General features: G+C 41.3%; 1 protein-coding gene across 5 annotated transcripts in view; it reads right to left on the bottom strand.

Annotated features, from left to right (window-relative positions):
• DNAH11 (dynein axonemal heavy chain 11) overlaps window positions 1-17,013 on the bottom strand; it is a 152,436-nt gene that overhangs the window by 28,223 nt on the left and 107,200 nt on the right. For all 5 annotated transcript variants that reach the window (XM_079947877.1, XM_079947880.1, XM_079947878.1 and 2 more), the window contains 5 exons: window positions 15,109-15,282; window positions 14,657-14,892; window positions 13,669-13,791; window positions 2,256-2,460; window positions 862-1,026 (listed from right to left, as the gene is read on the bottom strand). In XM_079947877.1, coding sequence (XP_079804003.1) covers window positions 862-1,026; window positions 2,256-2,460; window positions 13,669-13,791; window positions 14,657-14,892; window positions 15,109-15,282 — 903 coding nt within the window. The remainder of the gene's footprint in view (window positions 1-861; window positions 1,027-2,255; window positions 2,461-13,668; window positions 13,792-14,656; window positions 14,893-15,108; window positions 15,283-17,013) is intronic.

Here is a 17,013-nt window from a genome sequence, read left to right as displayed (position 1 = left end):
CAAGAAAACTATCATTGTTATATGAATAGGGCTGTGCTGTTAATCTAGCATCTACTTCAACAGATTTTAATCTATCTTCAAACTGAGGACAGAGGAGGGATTAGCTACACCAAATATAAGATGGAAAGACACGGGGCTCCATCCTAGAAGAATCTTCAAACATCTGAAGAAATCATATCCAAAATAATGAACACGTGTGGTGAGCCACTTATGGTGAATTGGAGCTTCATGAGTTGTAACTCAATCCCTGAAATGGTTTCCATGGTGGCAGAAGGTAGTCTTCTTACGTTTTTATCCTTTCATTAGTGTTCATATGCTGTAGGCCCTATCAGTGCCTTCAGTAACACATCAGCAAGTTCTCCAGATGTCATTGCTATTCCCATCACCCCCAGACAGCATGGTCAATGGTTAGGAATGACGTGAGTTGTAGTCCAACAACAAGGGAAGGGCTAGAGTTTAGCCACCCATTTTTTAAAAGGAAAGAAAAGTGGGAAAAGGTAAGCAACTCTCATCCAACCACCACGGTAAGCCCCTCTCCATTCCAAGTGGGACAAATTGCCTTCCATTATTTTGCATTTACTCAATGCTCCATCATCAAAATGAGTGAACCTTGAAACATGGAGAAAGGAGTTCTATCATCTATCTATCTATCTATCTATCTATCTATCTATCTATCCCTACCCCACCAACTCCAAACTATTCTGAGCTGCCTCAACAGATGCCAAAATGACTGGAAAGGAGTAAGCCTCGCCCCTTCTGTCTTCACTTGTGATTTGAACAATGCTCTCTCCATGAGGCACTGTATGGGCATAACATGTTGCTTTGAAATAGACAAGTATCAAACAGTAAAACTGCAAGTGCCTTAATCTCTATCTCTGCAGCAGTCGACTTTGTGGTCTCAAGTTTCTCCACGAGTTCAGTGTCTCCCAAGAAACTGCCCTCAGCAGCGGAAAGGCGAAACAGCAGATCGTCCTCCAAGTGCTTCAGCTGAATCTTGAAATCATTCTGTTGTTTTGTCAAAAGAGACTGGCAAACACAATGGAAAAAGATTTAGTTGTAAATGTGGATAACTGATAGCAAGAAGAAGTTTTTAGAACCTATTCTCACAGTGCATTGTATGTGCCTATGAGTGCTTCTAGCCATCTTTGGGTGTGAAACAGACTATCACAGTGTAAGTGTACTACCTAGTCTATATATTTATTCACCTGAAGCCATATCCAGGGAGACTTGTGTGCAACAGGCAAGGTATGTTGTTATCCCCTGCTTATTAAAGTTTAATGGAATTTAAGCATGGTCTACATATTATTTTTTGCATGCAAGATCCACTTAAAATTTTGGTATGATGGCTTATCCTGCTAACATTCATCTATAGCACTGACCTACGCTCCTAACGGCATGTGGCAGCATCAGTTTATGATATTTTTTTTAAAGTCCTCATGAAGATGAATCAATATACAGTCGTACCTTGGTTTTCAAACGACTTAGGAGTCAGAACGTTTTGGCTCCCAAATGATTGAAAATCTGAAGTGATTGTTCTGGTTTTCAAACGTTCTTTGGAACCTGAATGTCTGACATGATTTCTGTGGCTTCTGATTGGCTGCAGGAGCTTCCTGCAGCCAATCGGAAGTCGTGCCTTGGTTCCAAACATTTTGGAAGTCGAACGGACTTCCGGAATGGATTCCGTTCGACTTCCAAGGTACTGTACAGTTTTGAATGAAATTCCTTCCAATGCATTCATTTTTGCAAAACAATTTTCCTTAATATAAATGAATTCCTGTATGTGACTTTCACTAATATATGCATTCTATGCACAGTTTACCCCAGTACAGGCATTTTTGTACACATTACCTGGCTTGAGAATAGCATTGCAAAATTCGGAAAAGTGTGAATCTGGCAGGATGGCTCTGTTTTGGATCACACATTGTTTCAAGAAGTGTGTGTTAGACAGGCTTAACTTTAAATGAGAAATGAATTGAATTTCTACCAAATCCCTACAAAAAGGGTGTAAGATTAGTTGGCTGGGTGATGGAAATGCATTCTCTGCCCTGAACGTACACATTTAGTCTAATCTAAAGACAACTGGAAAGCGTTATTTTCCACTTAGTGATGCCGTCACAAAGCTAACTCTGATTTACTGTGTGATGCCATAATACCATCATATTCACTAGTAAGCAGTACAAATGACAAGAGATACACAGATTTTGTAGAGGGCGCTGAAAGTGCTAGGGAACTGAGTAATTCACACATGGGTTTACCTTCACAGTCTCCAAATCAGGTCTTTCAATACTAACAGCCTCAGCTAACAGCTGGTCCTCCAAACCATCCTTTGTAACTGTGAAATTAATTAGAGTGGTCTGAGCCTGCAGCTCTGGCTTGTAGTGAGGATTAGCCAGCTTAGTGTGAAGGATGAGACGGAAATCCTTGTTGAATTCACATTCTCGATCTTCAATCTTAATATACCTGATATCAATTAAAATGAAAACTGTTACAAAGCACAGCACTGATTAATGCAGCTTATCAGCATCTTATGATAAACATAGAAACTATTTCACATGAGACAGAGTTGTATGATGGTGCATTCCACTTATATGCCTCTGACTACTACACCTACTTGAGAAAGGGATTATCCAGTTCCCATTATTGACACCAACACTAATACTTTTCACTTCTGATGATAGTAAGAATGCACCTGATATGAGCAGCCTGTTGAGGATATTATATAAGGATGCCAGATTAACCCAAAATTTATAGAATGAAGGCAAGGTCCATCAGTTACTCCTATTGGTATCAATGGTTCCACTTGCTCATGTCCCACGTCTCTGTTTTCTGAATTAGTCTGAGAAAGGCTGAAAAGTATTATATTTGCTTATTTATATGAACACAGAAATTATGAAGCAGTTGCTTCCAGTTTTTCCATTCATCTTTACAATTTTCTAAGTTGTAATAAACATCTGTCTAATTTTTTGTTTGGGTTACAAACGATTTGTAAGGATGCAATAAATATAGCCTGAGCAATTCTGCAAGAGGATACTTATGAACAGTTTTGGACATCTGTATTTCAAAACTAATTATATGAAATGCAGGATGTATTCTGTGTATTCTTCCCCTCCTGAGGAACATGCTTGTAGCGAGGAATGTGCTGACATCCATGTTTGCCAGTCATGTACTTCTTACTGCTTCCCCTTATATAGCTTTCCCTATTTCAAACTTGACCCCTTAAAGTGAAACTAGTTCAGTTTTCTAACACACGTGAATAATTTCACTTCTCTTTTTATCCCCCTTTATTGTCCCCCTTTCCCTGGTGGATCATGTCCTGTTCTCTAACCTACATGGGGAGTAGGAGAACTAAAAATATCAATGAACTAAGAATGTCAAATGGGCTAAAAACAGGAGTATGGCCATTGGGGACACTGACAACATTGTCAAGGGCAGACAGAGCCAGGAGGAGGTTGAGCCCAGGGGTAGCACAGAATGGGGAGAGGACAAACCTGAGGAGGGGCCCAGTGGGCTATGGGGCCCACTGCTAAGGGGCAGAGCATCAGAGACTGGTGACAGGGAGGGGAAGAGGCAAGTATTGATTCTCACCTATTCCTTCACCTCATCTTCCCAGTTCCTTCCGGGGAGGAAGAGGTACATGAGAGTGAGACAATCTCTGCACTCAGAGCGGGGAAGGGGAGAGGTGTAGAGCACCAGGCAGGGCAATTCTGAGATGCCACCCTCATCCCCTCGATCAAGAGGAAGTAAGAAATGCAGGCAGCAGAGGGAACGACAGCCTTGCCTCTTCGTAACTGGCAGTGACACTCACCTTTGGGATGCCTGGTGAGCAACGCTGCTCTGCCTGTGGCACCCTGTTGATTGCTACTGCCCCTAGGAGAAAAAAATCGTGCCAACTTCCATTCTGAAGGATGTCCGCACCCAATTATAGACAGCCCAAAACAACTATCCACACGCACAGACAGATCTCTTTTTGGTATGGTACTATTTTATCAAGCTAAATAAAAGAACAAGTTTCCACTGCCATTTCAATGTGTAGGAAAAGGTTGGGTGCACCGTATATGCTGAATATTTGACTAAGCTGACTGCAGGTCCATAATGCAGGGGGACAACGGAAGACCGAGCTCAGAAATTAGCAACAGAACAAAGAGGGCAATTTTGTAACTCACTGTTCTTGTTTGTTTATCAAGAATCTTACCTGGGGAACAATACTTTGCTACCGCAACGCTAAAATGGCTTGTTGTAAAATGAGTTCTGGAGCCTTGCACTGAGATTCTACTTTATAGGTGCTCATTGCACAGAAGTAATAAATCATCCCCAATTTCTGTGGTTATTAGCTATGAAAGGCAAGCACTGCACAATGACTCAGTGAGTTTTATCACTGCAGCTACGTTGGGTTTTTTGTTAATTGCAGGTGTGGGGGAAATAAATGTTTGTGCTATTGCTCTTATGGGTCAGCTATGACATTAGCCAAAAGTAGGAGAAGAGACCACAGAATCAGTATGTCAGATTCAGCAAGACATTTATGTCTAGGATAGTATAGGACAGGCGTCAGCAAACATTTTCAGTAGGGGGCCAGTCCACTGTCCCTCAGACCTTGTGGGGGGGTCCGACTATATTTTTTGGGGGGAAATGAATGAATTCCTATGCCCCACAAATAACCCAGAGATGCATTTTAAATAAAAGCACACATTCTAATGTAAAAACACGCTGATTCCCGGACCGTCTGCGGGCTGGATTTAGAAGGCGATTGGGCCGGATCTGGCCCCCGGGCCTTAGTTTGCCTATCCATGGTATAGGAGATAGTGGTGTAGCAAGCATGGGCTCAGGTTTTAGAACCTTGAATAGGTGATGTGAGTAAAATTCTTAGACAAATATGGTGGGACTTCACCTCCATGTTGCAGAGGAGAATCTAAAGTTTATGTAGAGACCTCTAGATGAAAATGAAAAAGCAGAGAGATAGAGACCCAGATTTATATTGTGACCTTGGGTCAAGTCATTTATGCATATAAATGTTCTCCTGCAGGAAAAGGAAATGCAAAACTAAAATAAATGTACAAACCATGCTGTTTACTTTTCTATCACATTTTCAATGAAAGCATAGGAAGGTATGTTGCTTCTCCATATGTCATGCTATGAAATTCCATCTTTGTCCCCTCAACTAAATCCCCAGTCCACACATTGGTCACTTTCAGGTTGACTACTACAACATTTAGAACAATATGCAAACATAATAATTTCAAATCATATGTACTAATAGAAAAGTTGTTCTATGAATCTGGTTTTTTAAAATAGCCAAACTGGCCCCATTTTTGCAAAAGGTGGAGGTATCAGTAGCCTCAAGGGAACCCCGAAATCAGCTGTAGTACAAAACACTTTAGAGAGAAATTAGGCCAGGACTTTGGATGACAAAAACAGCTCAAATGAACATGCTTAGTGGGCCTAAAATACTGATGGGGAGGAGAAGGAGAACAAAAACCCACAAGCAAACAAACTACTACATTTGAGAACAGCTTAGGTGAACTTTTAAGGTGACGAAAAGTGGCAGGCAGATTCCTGGGAAAGAAAGCAAATGTGAGCAGTATCCTCATGCTTTAAGGGGGGAAAGTGTTTTATCAAAAAACATCTAAAAAGCCCTGCTTCAAAACCTGCTGTTTGAAGTTAAAAGCTTCCACATCCAACTGGCGAACTCTAGCAGCTAATGCAGAGAGTGAATCTGAACATATCAGGTGCAGAGTTGTTACTTAGCAATCACAGCAGGCCAACTGTTCAAGTTGTTCAAACTACTGGAGAAGAGAAAAAATTCTGAAAGTTGCACAGCTAGCCTGAAGTTCGAGGCAAAAAAAGAGGAGCCTTTCCTATGTATCAGAAAAGTGAGTTAATAATCTTGCTGCTGCACGAAGACACACAGAACTGTCTGATTTAAGATAGAAGGAAACTGTTTAATATTATCTGTTAAATATTATCAAATGCATACCATGAGGGGATGTATATAATGCTATGAATCATAGAATCATAGAATCATAGAGTTGGAAGAGACCATAAGGGCCATCGAGTCCAACCCCCTGCCAAGCAGGAAACACCATCAGAGCACTCCTGACATATGGTTGTCAAGCCTCTGCTTAAAGACCTCCAAAGAAGGAGACTCCACCACACTCCTTGGCAGCAAATTCCACTGTCGAGCAGCTCTTACTGTCAGGAAGTTCTTCCTAATGTTTAGGTGGAATCTTCTTTCTTGTAGTTTGGATCCATTGCTCCGTGTCCGCTTCTCTGGAGCGGCAGAAAACAACCTTTCTCCCTCCTCTATGTGACATCCTTTTATATATTTGAACATGGCTATCATATCACCCCTTAGCCTCCTCTTCTCCAGGCTAAACATGCCCAGCTCCCTTAGCCGTTCCTCATAAGGCATCATTTCCAGGCCTTTGACCATTTTGGTTGCCCTCCTCTGGACACGTTCCAGTTTGTCAGTGTCCTTCTTGAACTGTGGTGCCCAGAACTGGACACAGTACTCCAGGTGAGGTCTGACCAGAGCAGAATACAGTGGCACTATTACTTCCCTTGATCTAGATGCAATACTCCTATTGATGCAGCCCAGAATTGCATTGGCTTTTTTAGCTGCCGCGTCACACTGTTGGCTCATGTCAAGTTTGTGGTCAACCAAGACTCCTAGATCCTTTTCACATGTACTGCTCTCAAGCCAGGTGTCACCCATCTTGTATTTGTGCCTCTCATTTTTTTTGCCCAAGTGCAATACTTTACATTTCTCCCTGTTAAAATTCATCTTGTTTGTTTGGGCCCAGTTCTCTAATCTGTCAAGGTCGTTTTGAAGTGTGATCCTGTCCTCTGGGGTGTTAGCCACCCCTCCCAGTTTGGTGTCATCTGCAAATTTGATCAGGATGCCCTTGAGTCCATCATCCAAGTCGTTGATAAAGATGTTGAATAAGACCGGGCCCAAGACAGAACCCTATGGCACCCCACTAGTCACTCTTCTCCAGGATGAAGAGGAACCATTGATGAGCACCCTTTGGGTTCGGTCAGTCAGCCAGTTACAAATCCACTGAGTGGTAGCATAGTCAAGTCCGCATTTTACCAGCTTCTTTACAAGAATATCATGGGGCACCTTGTCAAATGCCTTGCTGAAATCAAGGTAGGCTACATCCACTGCGTTCCCTTCATCTACCAGGGTTGTAATTCTGTCAAAAAACGAGATCAGGTTAGTCTGACATGACTTGTTTTTCAGAAATCCATGCTGACTATTGGTGATCACAGTATTCCTTTCTAGGTGCTCACAGACTGTTTGCTTAATAATCTGCTCCAGAATCTTCCCTGGTATTGATGTCAGACTGACTGGGCGGTAATTATTTGGGTCCTCTCTTTCCCCCTTTTTGAAAATAGGGACAACATTTGCCCTCCTCCAGTCTGCCGGGACTTCGCCTGTTCTCCAGGAATTCTCAAAGATGACTGCCAGTGGTTCTGAGATCACATCTGCCAGTTCTTTTAATACTCTTGGATGCAGTTCATCTGGCCCTGGAGACTTGAATATATCTAAACTAGCCAAGTATTCTTGTACTATCTCCTTAGTTATTCTGGGCTGTGTTTCCTCTGCTGAATCATTTGCTCCAAATTCTTCAGGTTGGGCATTGTTTTCTTTATCGGAGAAGACTGAGGCAAAGAAGGCTGAGCTGCAGTGTCCCTGAGGTTCATAGCCTCCCCCCCCTTTTCCTTGGCCTGTGCAGCTGAGGCTCATTTTTAAAAAAATGATTTAGCATTATGTTTGAACCAAGTCCTTGATGCTATCAGTAGCGTAAGGTCTTGAAGTATAGTTTATGTTTCAGAAGGCCTGATTTAGCACAGAACACAGATCTGTTTTTCAGGCCTTCTCTTCGGCTCATAACTGTGTTGGCATAACTAGAGAGTTGCATTAGAGGGAATTACCTCTGGTGACAGGAATAACTGTGAAAACTCAATTATAATTATGGTAATAATAAAACTATTTGGTTGTTAAAAGACCGTTGAATGCAGAGAGACTGCCTTTCTGATCTACAGATACCAGTACACAAAGATATATATAACTTTGCTGTCAATCAAAAATATGAGAAAAGCAGTAGAAGTTCCTTTCAGGTATCCTAAACAATCTGGGGAACAAGATGCAAAAAATAAAATAAAAAATCATTTATAGGTAGATGCTCTATTCAAGGGGCTAACTTAGAGAGATAATCTTCTCTAAATACTTTACCAGCTACACTCTGCCCATAAACTGGATTTTCCCACCTAAAAGGTGGGAACACCTGGCTGCTTCATGGGAGAATCCCTTAGCAGGAGATAGATGATAGATATTGGATAACTATATATAGCAAAACATAGAATCCAACAAATAATAATTGCCCTCTTCTTAGCCCTGGTAGGCTTACCTAGTGGTGGTGAAAAAAGGATTTTTGGCTCAGGTGAGTGGTGGGCTTCGCTGGAGGGATTATAACAACTGTATTGATATCTCCTTACACTATGGATGGCTATTATCCATGCACAATATTTGTGAGCCACATCTTATGCGTATATCTCTCTCTAGACCAGTGCTTAAAGCTACGACTAGTACACAGAACAATAGCTGTGCCATCTCTAAGACACCACATTGCAGGGCTGCATCTTCTTTAATGTAGCAAGTTTTCAGCTCAAGAATAATCTCAATAAAACGGAGCCAGGTTAAAATTTTATGAAGTGGCTTCATAGAGCAGAAGGTTTGCTAATATGCAAAGCTAGTAAATTTGCTTTGGAAGGAGCACAAGTTGATAAATCTTCCCAGTGATGCTTTCTGTCGATTGCTATTGTAAGATATATTTTACTTAAAATTAGGATTGTCTGAAGCTCAGTGGATCTAATTATTTGTAATTACCCAGTTGTTGTCAGTATGTGGTCATTTTATGACAGCAGTAGCAAGTGTGTGGGTCAGGTTCAACTGTATATCTTTTCAAACACAGAATTAATGTACTATTGATAAAACCATTACTAGAACCAAATTAAAGTCTGAGCTGATGTATTGGTCCACAGGGTGCTGTCAGACATGAAAGGAGTAATTAGTATTCATTACTTCATACTCTACAACATTCCAATTATTAATGAACTTCAACTGTTGGTCTGCACCATATCTATCATCTGCCTCTTTTCAGTCTTTCTTTATTAGGAAGGGGGGGGGGAGGGACAAACACTGACACAATTCCTAAAATTAAGAAAGCATAAAATGTTGAAAACTTTGCTAAACTTTGCTGCAAAAACTGGTGCTTGAGACCTGTACAACATGTGATCAACTATTTAATGGATTATGTTTTTAAAATGAAAGGAAGGACTCAGACCAATTAAATCAATCACCGCTTATTCAATTCTATGGGGAGAACCATGCATTACACCAACAGAGAGAATTGTGGCACCTCCAGAAATGAATATATTTATTGCAGTATTCACTTTTGCTAGTGAAGTGTATCCTCATTTGGAAGATCCCCTCGTCTCTCATTCATACACACACACACCAATTTAATTCATCTACAGATGTAGCCAAAGCCCCACAATTCACCCAACCACCAACAGTGAGGCATCAGGAGACCTTGGGGTAAGCCCAAGATTTGTCTAAGTAAAAAAAGTACCGTATTTTTTTGTGTATAACACACCCCCATGTATAAGGCGACCCCCTATTTTTGGGGACCGCAACAAAAAAAGGGGGGAATTGCCCAAAGTTATTGAGCATTTTTTGGGGGGGGAGATTGCCCACAGTCATTGAGCTTCTTGGGGGGGGGCACAGCCTGCCTGCCCACCACTGCAAATTGCATGCATCGCCACAGCCAACAATCGTCTGCACACTCGCCGCCAACTGCCGTAAATCAACTGACCAGTTGCCTCAACAACCAATCACATGCCCAATCACTGCTGCCAATCTCCTGCTGGCTTCTGCCACCAATCGCCCAACCACCCTCTGCTATCCGTGTATAAGAAAACACACAATTTTGGCCAATTATTTCTAAGGAAAACAATCATCTTATAAATGGGAAAATATGGTATTTGAAATCAAATGGGGGGGGGGAATATTTGACTGTAGCTGTGATTGGGCACAAGTTTGTCCAAATCCTTCAACAACAACAAAACAAAATGTAAAAAAAAATCCTCTATACACTTGTATTAATTTATCATTTACAATTAACAATACACCTAAGTGTCTGATGACAATTAAGTTCACAAAAGTTCAAATAATGTAGTTCACATAAACTCAAAGAATGTCCCTATCCCCATCTCCATACATGCAATTTTAAGTGTTGTCATGTTGCAGTTTCCTTAAGTCACAGACAGGTGGCTCTGTGAACTACAGCAATATGACCATCTTCTGACAGCTGCCAGGCCATCACAGAGCAGCAGCACCAGCAGGTGGCCCAACAAATGGTCCAGGAGAGCTGCAGGGGAACTGTCACAACAGATCGGGGCTCTGCTGCCCCTGCACAAATTATGCCATTTCAGCCTTCTCCTCCAAGCATGATGGCTGCTGAAGAGCTGTCCTAGGCTGTTGTGACTCTACCTCCGCAGCCTACCGCCTCCTTCCTCCTCATGAGAGAAGGTCTAAAGCAGTGTTTCCCAAACTTGGCTCTCCAACTGTTGTTTGACTACAACTCCCATCATCCCTAGCTAGCAAGACCAGTGGTCAGGGATGATGGGAAGTGTAGACCAAAAGCAGCTGGAGACCCAAGTTTGGGAAACACTGGTCTAAAGGGGGTGGGGGGTGTTGGGATGCATCCGGGGAGATGGGGGAATTTGGCTGGCCCCCAGCTGGCTCCAGCCACCGGCCAGCAGCCGGGCGAAATCTGGTTATCGGAACAGCATCTATCAGCGACTCAAGCCTCAGAAGCCTTCAGAGACTGAGCACGCTCTAATCAGCAGAGTGAATAAATCTTCACAATGGAAGTGGTGGACAGAGGCATATGTAAGCATATTTACAGGCCTTTATACAGCATCAGGAACAAAGGAAGAACATGTCTGCTTCCCTTCGTGTCCAAGCAAAACAGCAGTATAGCAATAGCTATATACAACAGATGTTCCCAGCAGACTGTGCTGGAAGTAAACATGTGACATACAATAACTCCACATGCCTGTTCTAAAGGTGGAATGGAACTATATCCTAACAGGGGGTTCCTTCATGGCTTCCCTTGGCTGCTACAACCTTTTGCCTTCTTACACAAGAAGCTCTCAAGAGAATGGTGTGTTTGTCTGTGGTTTGCCTGGGCCACCAACCCTTCCTTCCTCTCCTTGCGGGAGAAGGTCTAAAGAAAGTGGAGTGTTCCTTCATGGCTCACATGGACCACCTCCCTCTTCCTCACAGGAGAAAGTCTAAGAGGAGGAGGCAGCTTGGTGAGGTTTAAGAAGTGTGGGGAGAAATGTAGCTGTCCCTCCTTAGTACCTTTAATATCTTTCCCCACAGGTAAGTGGCACCTGGTTTGGAGGGTTTACCACTCCCTCCCTCATGCAGGAGCTTTGGGATCCATAGCTACTGCTGAAGTGGAAAGGAGAAAGTCTAAAGGGTTGACGTGGCAGGGGGAAGGGGAGACAGGATGGAGGTGGAGGGAAGAGTGAGAGGAGGTTGCAAGCTGGGCAAGCAGCGACAAGTCCCCCAAGATATGCACCCACACATGTTGTATATGTAGGCCTATTGTCAAGAATATATTGTGAGAACCCAAAACATTTAATTTCCTGGTGGCATATTTCCCTTTCTTTAAGACAACTTTTCTCAACTACAGTGGTACCTCAGGTTAAGTACTTAATTCGTTCCGGAGGTCTGTTCTTAACCTGAAACTGTTCTTAACCTGAAGCACCTCTTTAGCTAGCAGCACAATTTCTGTTCTTATCCTGAAGCAAAGTTCTTAACCTGAAGCACTATTTCTGGGTTAGCGGAGTCTGTAACCTGAAGCGTATGTAACCTAAGGTACCACTGTAAATGGGAGACTACTTAAATGGGCACAATTAGGAATGACAGAGTCAGACCATTGGTCCACCAAGTTCAATATTGTCTACAATGACTGGCAGCACCTCTCTAGGGTTTCAGACAGGTGTTTCTCCTAGTCAATGCCAGGTACAGGTAATAATCAATGCCAGGTATAGCTGGTAACAACAACAGCAGCAACAACAACTTTATTATTTGTACCCCGCCCATCTGACTGAGGTTGCTACTCTGGGCAGCTTCCAACAAAATCTAAAAACACAATGAAGCAACAAACGTTTAAAACTTCTCTATACAGGTAGGAACGACCCATGTCTACAAAAAAATTGGCTTCCAGGTGGAAAAATCAAAATTGGAAACAGAGCTGTTAGATCCCAAAAGTAAGAATTTGTCAAGAATGTATAACTTGCTGTTGAAATGGAACACTCAGGATGAAACGGTGAAATCAGTTATGATTAAATGGGCACAAGATGTTGGACATAATATTATGATGGCTGACTGGGAACAGTTATGGACCACAGGTATGAAATTTACGGCATGTAATGCCTTAAGAGAGAATATAATGAAAATGATATACAGGTGGTACATGACACCAGTCCAGCTTGCAAAAATTTACCATTTGCCGGATAATAAATGTTGGAAATGTAAAGAGACTGAAGGTACATTCTTTCACCTTTGGTGGACATGCCCAAGGATTAAGACTTTCTGGGAAATGATCTACAATGAAATGAAAAAGGTATTTAAATATACTTTTCTGAAGAAACCAGAGGCCTTTCTCCTGGGCATGGTCGGCCAATTGGTGCCAAAGAAGGATAGAACTTTCTTCATGTATGCTACAACAGCAGCAAGAATACTTATTGCAAAGTACTGGAAGACACAAGATCTACCCACCCGGGAAGAATGGCAGATGAAGGTGATGGACTACATGGAACTGGCGGAAATGACTGGCAGAATCCGAGACCAGGGAGAAGAGTAGGTGGAAGAAGATTGGAAGAAATTTAAAGTTTATTTACAGAAACATTGTAAAATTAAGGAATGTTAGAAGGAGGCTGGAATGAAGTTATGTGGCTTTAGCAGAAATATTACAAAGGACTAAGTAAAAATAGACTGTTAATGGATGAAAGGAGGAAAGGTAAAGTTACATTATATTAAGATAAATTATAGGATAAAAATTGGGAAGGATGGAAAGGATTTGTTGAAATAGCTAACTGAACTAGAATACAAAAAAGGGAGGTGTGAGGAGGTCAAGGAAACAAGCAAATGAAAGATAAGTTATGGGAAGGTTTGTTGTGGTTTTCTTTAATTGTTTCTACTTTTCTGTTTTTTTACAAGTTTGTGTTTAACTTGGTGTGTTTTCTTTTTCTTTTTGTAACCTTTAAAACCTTAATAAATATTATTAAAAAAAAGAAGAACGAATGACCCATGTCTAAAACTCTGGCGAGACACTGCTAGACAGAGTTAGATAACATCGAGTTAGGTGGACCAGTGGTCAGACTCTGTTGTTCCTAACGAGGGGCAGTAAGTGCATCAATAAATTACATTGTTTCTATTAGGATTCTGATGTTTGCATAAAGATTTAGATTCTCCCAAGAGCCACATCCAAATTTCCAGTATCAATACACCTGTTTCACAATGCACTGCCTAAAGGAACAATACATAAAAAGGCACAGGAGCATCATCTACCTCTTCCAGAAGGTACTTACTTCCCTTTTTTAACCGTGTTCCTTCCAAGCAGGGGATCAAGTACAGGGTCTACTGCTTCATCCAAATTTTCAATCAAGACAACATCCCCACAAGCCAAAGCTCTTTCAATAGTTTTCAGGAACCTTTATGTAACAACATAAAATAGGATTAGAAGATGATGCTACGGGTGGATTACTAACGTCTGTAGAAAGTGAAGAAATTTGGGAAGCTGGGAAGTGAAGAAATCTGATGTGGTAGAGCAGGGGGAACGGTAGTGCAGCAGAAGTACCCATGTAAGTAAATCTGGGTTATATGACACTACTGCTTTCTGAATTTCTCTCTCTGTATGGGACTGTTAGTTGTCAGTGGTGGCACATACCTCTCTATTCCCCTTCCCAGCAGGCATCTTAAATGGATCAAGGGGGAGGGAAAGCACTGAGAGACTCCCCCCCCCCCCCACACACAATATAAGAGTGCTCTACTCTACAGCATAAGATAGGTCAGCAAACTTTCCCCAAAGCTTCCCATCCTACAAAAACCTTACAGTAGGCTAGCAATGACCCGGCTCCTTGCTTTCACTCCCTGCTCAATCTTTGGATTCATACAAAAGTGAAAGTGTCCAGGCTACCTGTTTTTGTTTTGCCCTAGATACACCTGAGGAAGCTTGAACAATTGTATGCTTGGTGGAGGGAGGATCCCATTGGCCAAATCAGAGACCTGTTCCGTAGCACTGGAAAACAGCTACCAGAGAGCATTACCCGATGCCTGCGTTCAAGTTTAACAGCTTGATACATTACAGTGAAGCACTTGAGATACTTTCAGTGAACTAGGAGGGCTCCCTGCAGTGGCAGATTTGATAAGCACAGAGTTAAACAGAAGTGAGAGGAGATCTATTATGAAACAGCAATGCAAACTTTAGACTATATAGGTTAAAACCCACCTTCGCTGGAAAAGAAATGTATCATGTTGTCATTTATGCATAGGAGTACTTTTTCAATGCACACATACCCCTTCTGTCCTAGATGTATGATTTTAAGGTCAGCTCCATATTTATTCTTTATCCATTTTATTCCTTGAAGTTGAGGGTCTATGAGAAGTGGCCAGCGCTCGCAGTTTGTAAGAATAGAGGCATTTTCGGTTGACATTCTGTCACTGGGCAGACCTTCATTATTCCATGCTGCAATTGTTGCATCATCCGTCAACATGGCAATCACGTCTAAGTCTTCACTGACTGGAATGCGAATCTTTGAAGCAAAGAGAAATATAACTTTATAATAAAGTTAACAAAAGAGCTAACAAGATGATATTGTGAATAAGGGCAGATACAATCTAGTTGGCAATGGCACATTGGGTAAATAAATTGCATTCAGTTGGAGAAAAGCAGAACTGCATTTTCGTAAAAAAAACAGAATCCAGAGACACAAGAGTTCCATACCAAGTTTTGCATTGCAAACACTCACTTCTTGAGATTTCAGAAATGGAAGCCACATGCGTTCCATCAGCTCTTGGCGATAGGGTTTGGTAAAGGATCCAATGTAAGAAACAAAAGCTGCCGTTAACAAAACATCCCCACATACTGTTATTTCTTGTGCTTCAAAGGTTTTAATAGATTGGGTCCAGCGAACGTTTTCAGACTGAAAGACAAAATTATAAAGTAGCATGGGGAAATCACACAAGTGGGTTTTTTTGTTCGGTTTTTTTTTTTGGTCTTAGATTAGAGTTTCTGCCAAAATGTGAAGATCAATACAGTAGATTTAGGCAGGTTGAGTGCATTTGAGACAAACACAAACAGTCCACCAATCAACGGAGCATTAGTAATATGCTCTATGGCAAAGACCAGGACAAAGGTATGCCCAGCAACATGTGATGAATCAATGATATACTGAGACAGCCCCATGGCTGTCAAGGAGGTTCCAAGCCAGACCATATGGGGCCATCATGGGCGGCCAACCCATTAACAGCTTTTAGCATATATTAAGCAGAGATATGTGCAAAAACTCGATCTGTCTAATCATTCCGTACCCATGGCAAAACTTAGGTGCCCATCAAACCTCTTGCTGGGAAGAAACCCCCAAGTTATAACAACATTTGTGATTTGGCAGAGGGCCTTCGGCTGGTGCCTACCTCCAAGCTTTGGCTGGTTCCTACATTGTGTATCTTGTGGCACCAACTGAAGGTCTCCTCTTCCACCAATTGGTTGTGCGAGTGCTTGCAATGTAGATGTCATGCACATGGTAACATGGCCATAATGTAACATTTAATATATGCAGTGGTGATCATGGTTTAAAAATTCTATATTATTCCTTTTTTGTGATTTGCCCTGACACCACTTGTGATGAGGGACAGGATACAAATCCTCTAATCAATAAACAAACAGCTACACATTCACAGGCTCTCAGAGAATGAAGCTGAAATTTCAAAACACAGCTATTAAACTGAACTTCAATATGCAGAAAGTATGCCCAGCAAAGGAGATTACAACAGTTTCTGCTGTTTAAACTAGCAGCTATTACAATCCACAATTCTATATTATTTCAGTATAAAACATTCTTGATATCTGGTATCTTTTACAGAACCTATTAGTTCCTTTCTTAAATCACTAGCTGAAGTGAACCAAACAAACCCATTAACTTGCAGGAGGGAATTTTGATTTATCCATTCTCTTTCCCTCATTGTCACTGGCTGGTAAGTCATAAACAATAAAGTGCACCTACCTCATTCTACAAACTAGCTTTGAAATCTGAAGATTTACTAAACATAGAATGATTGTCTATTTAAATCTTCAGTAATTTTACTGTACCACCCCAGCATCATAAATCACAAGTGACATTGGCTAACAAGGGTTTAAGAGTTGGAACATGTAGTGTAATAAATTTCCAGACAGTTAAAAATCACTATAATTTTATTCTAATGCATTATAGATTGCCTGTAATATCATCCTGGCCGGGGTGACCCATTTCTAATTTTGAACAGCTGTTCAGCTCGGGAGTTAGTTAATGATTAAATATAAATTGCCTGATTTATTAGTCTGAATGGTTGAGCTTCCAGGTCAATGGCATATAGACAAAATCATCAGTCTTGATGCTTTTCAGAAGTTAACTGTCTCCTGTTTAAGTCAAAAAGAATTTATTCTCTGAGGAAAAGTGTTGATGCTCTCAATTAATTGTTATATTTTCTTTTTCTTTCTTAGCTTACACAAGTACTTTTAAAGTGGAGAGGATTGTCACTGTTTGGTAGTAACAGAAACTTGGAGAATTCTAACACAGTAGCAACTAAATATATAAGCAAGGCATTGCAGGACCCAAGGATATGCAATTCTTTTTAAAAAAAACTTTTACCTACTTATAATGTTGATGCAATGCAAT

The sequence above is a fragment of the Podarcis cretensis genome (assembly GCF_951804945.1).
Source record: "Podarcis cretensis genome assembly, chromosome: 12".
Classification (NCBI taxonomy): domain Eukaryota; kingdom Metazoa; phylum Chordata; class Lepidosauria; order Squamata; family Lacertidae; genus Podarcis; species Podarcis cretensis.
The sequence above is the reverse complement of the archived record's forward strand: the minus strand, read 5'-3'. Positions and strand labels throughout refer to the sequence as shown.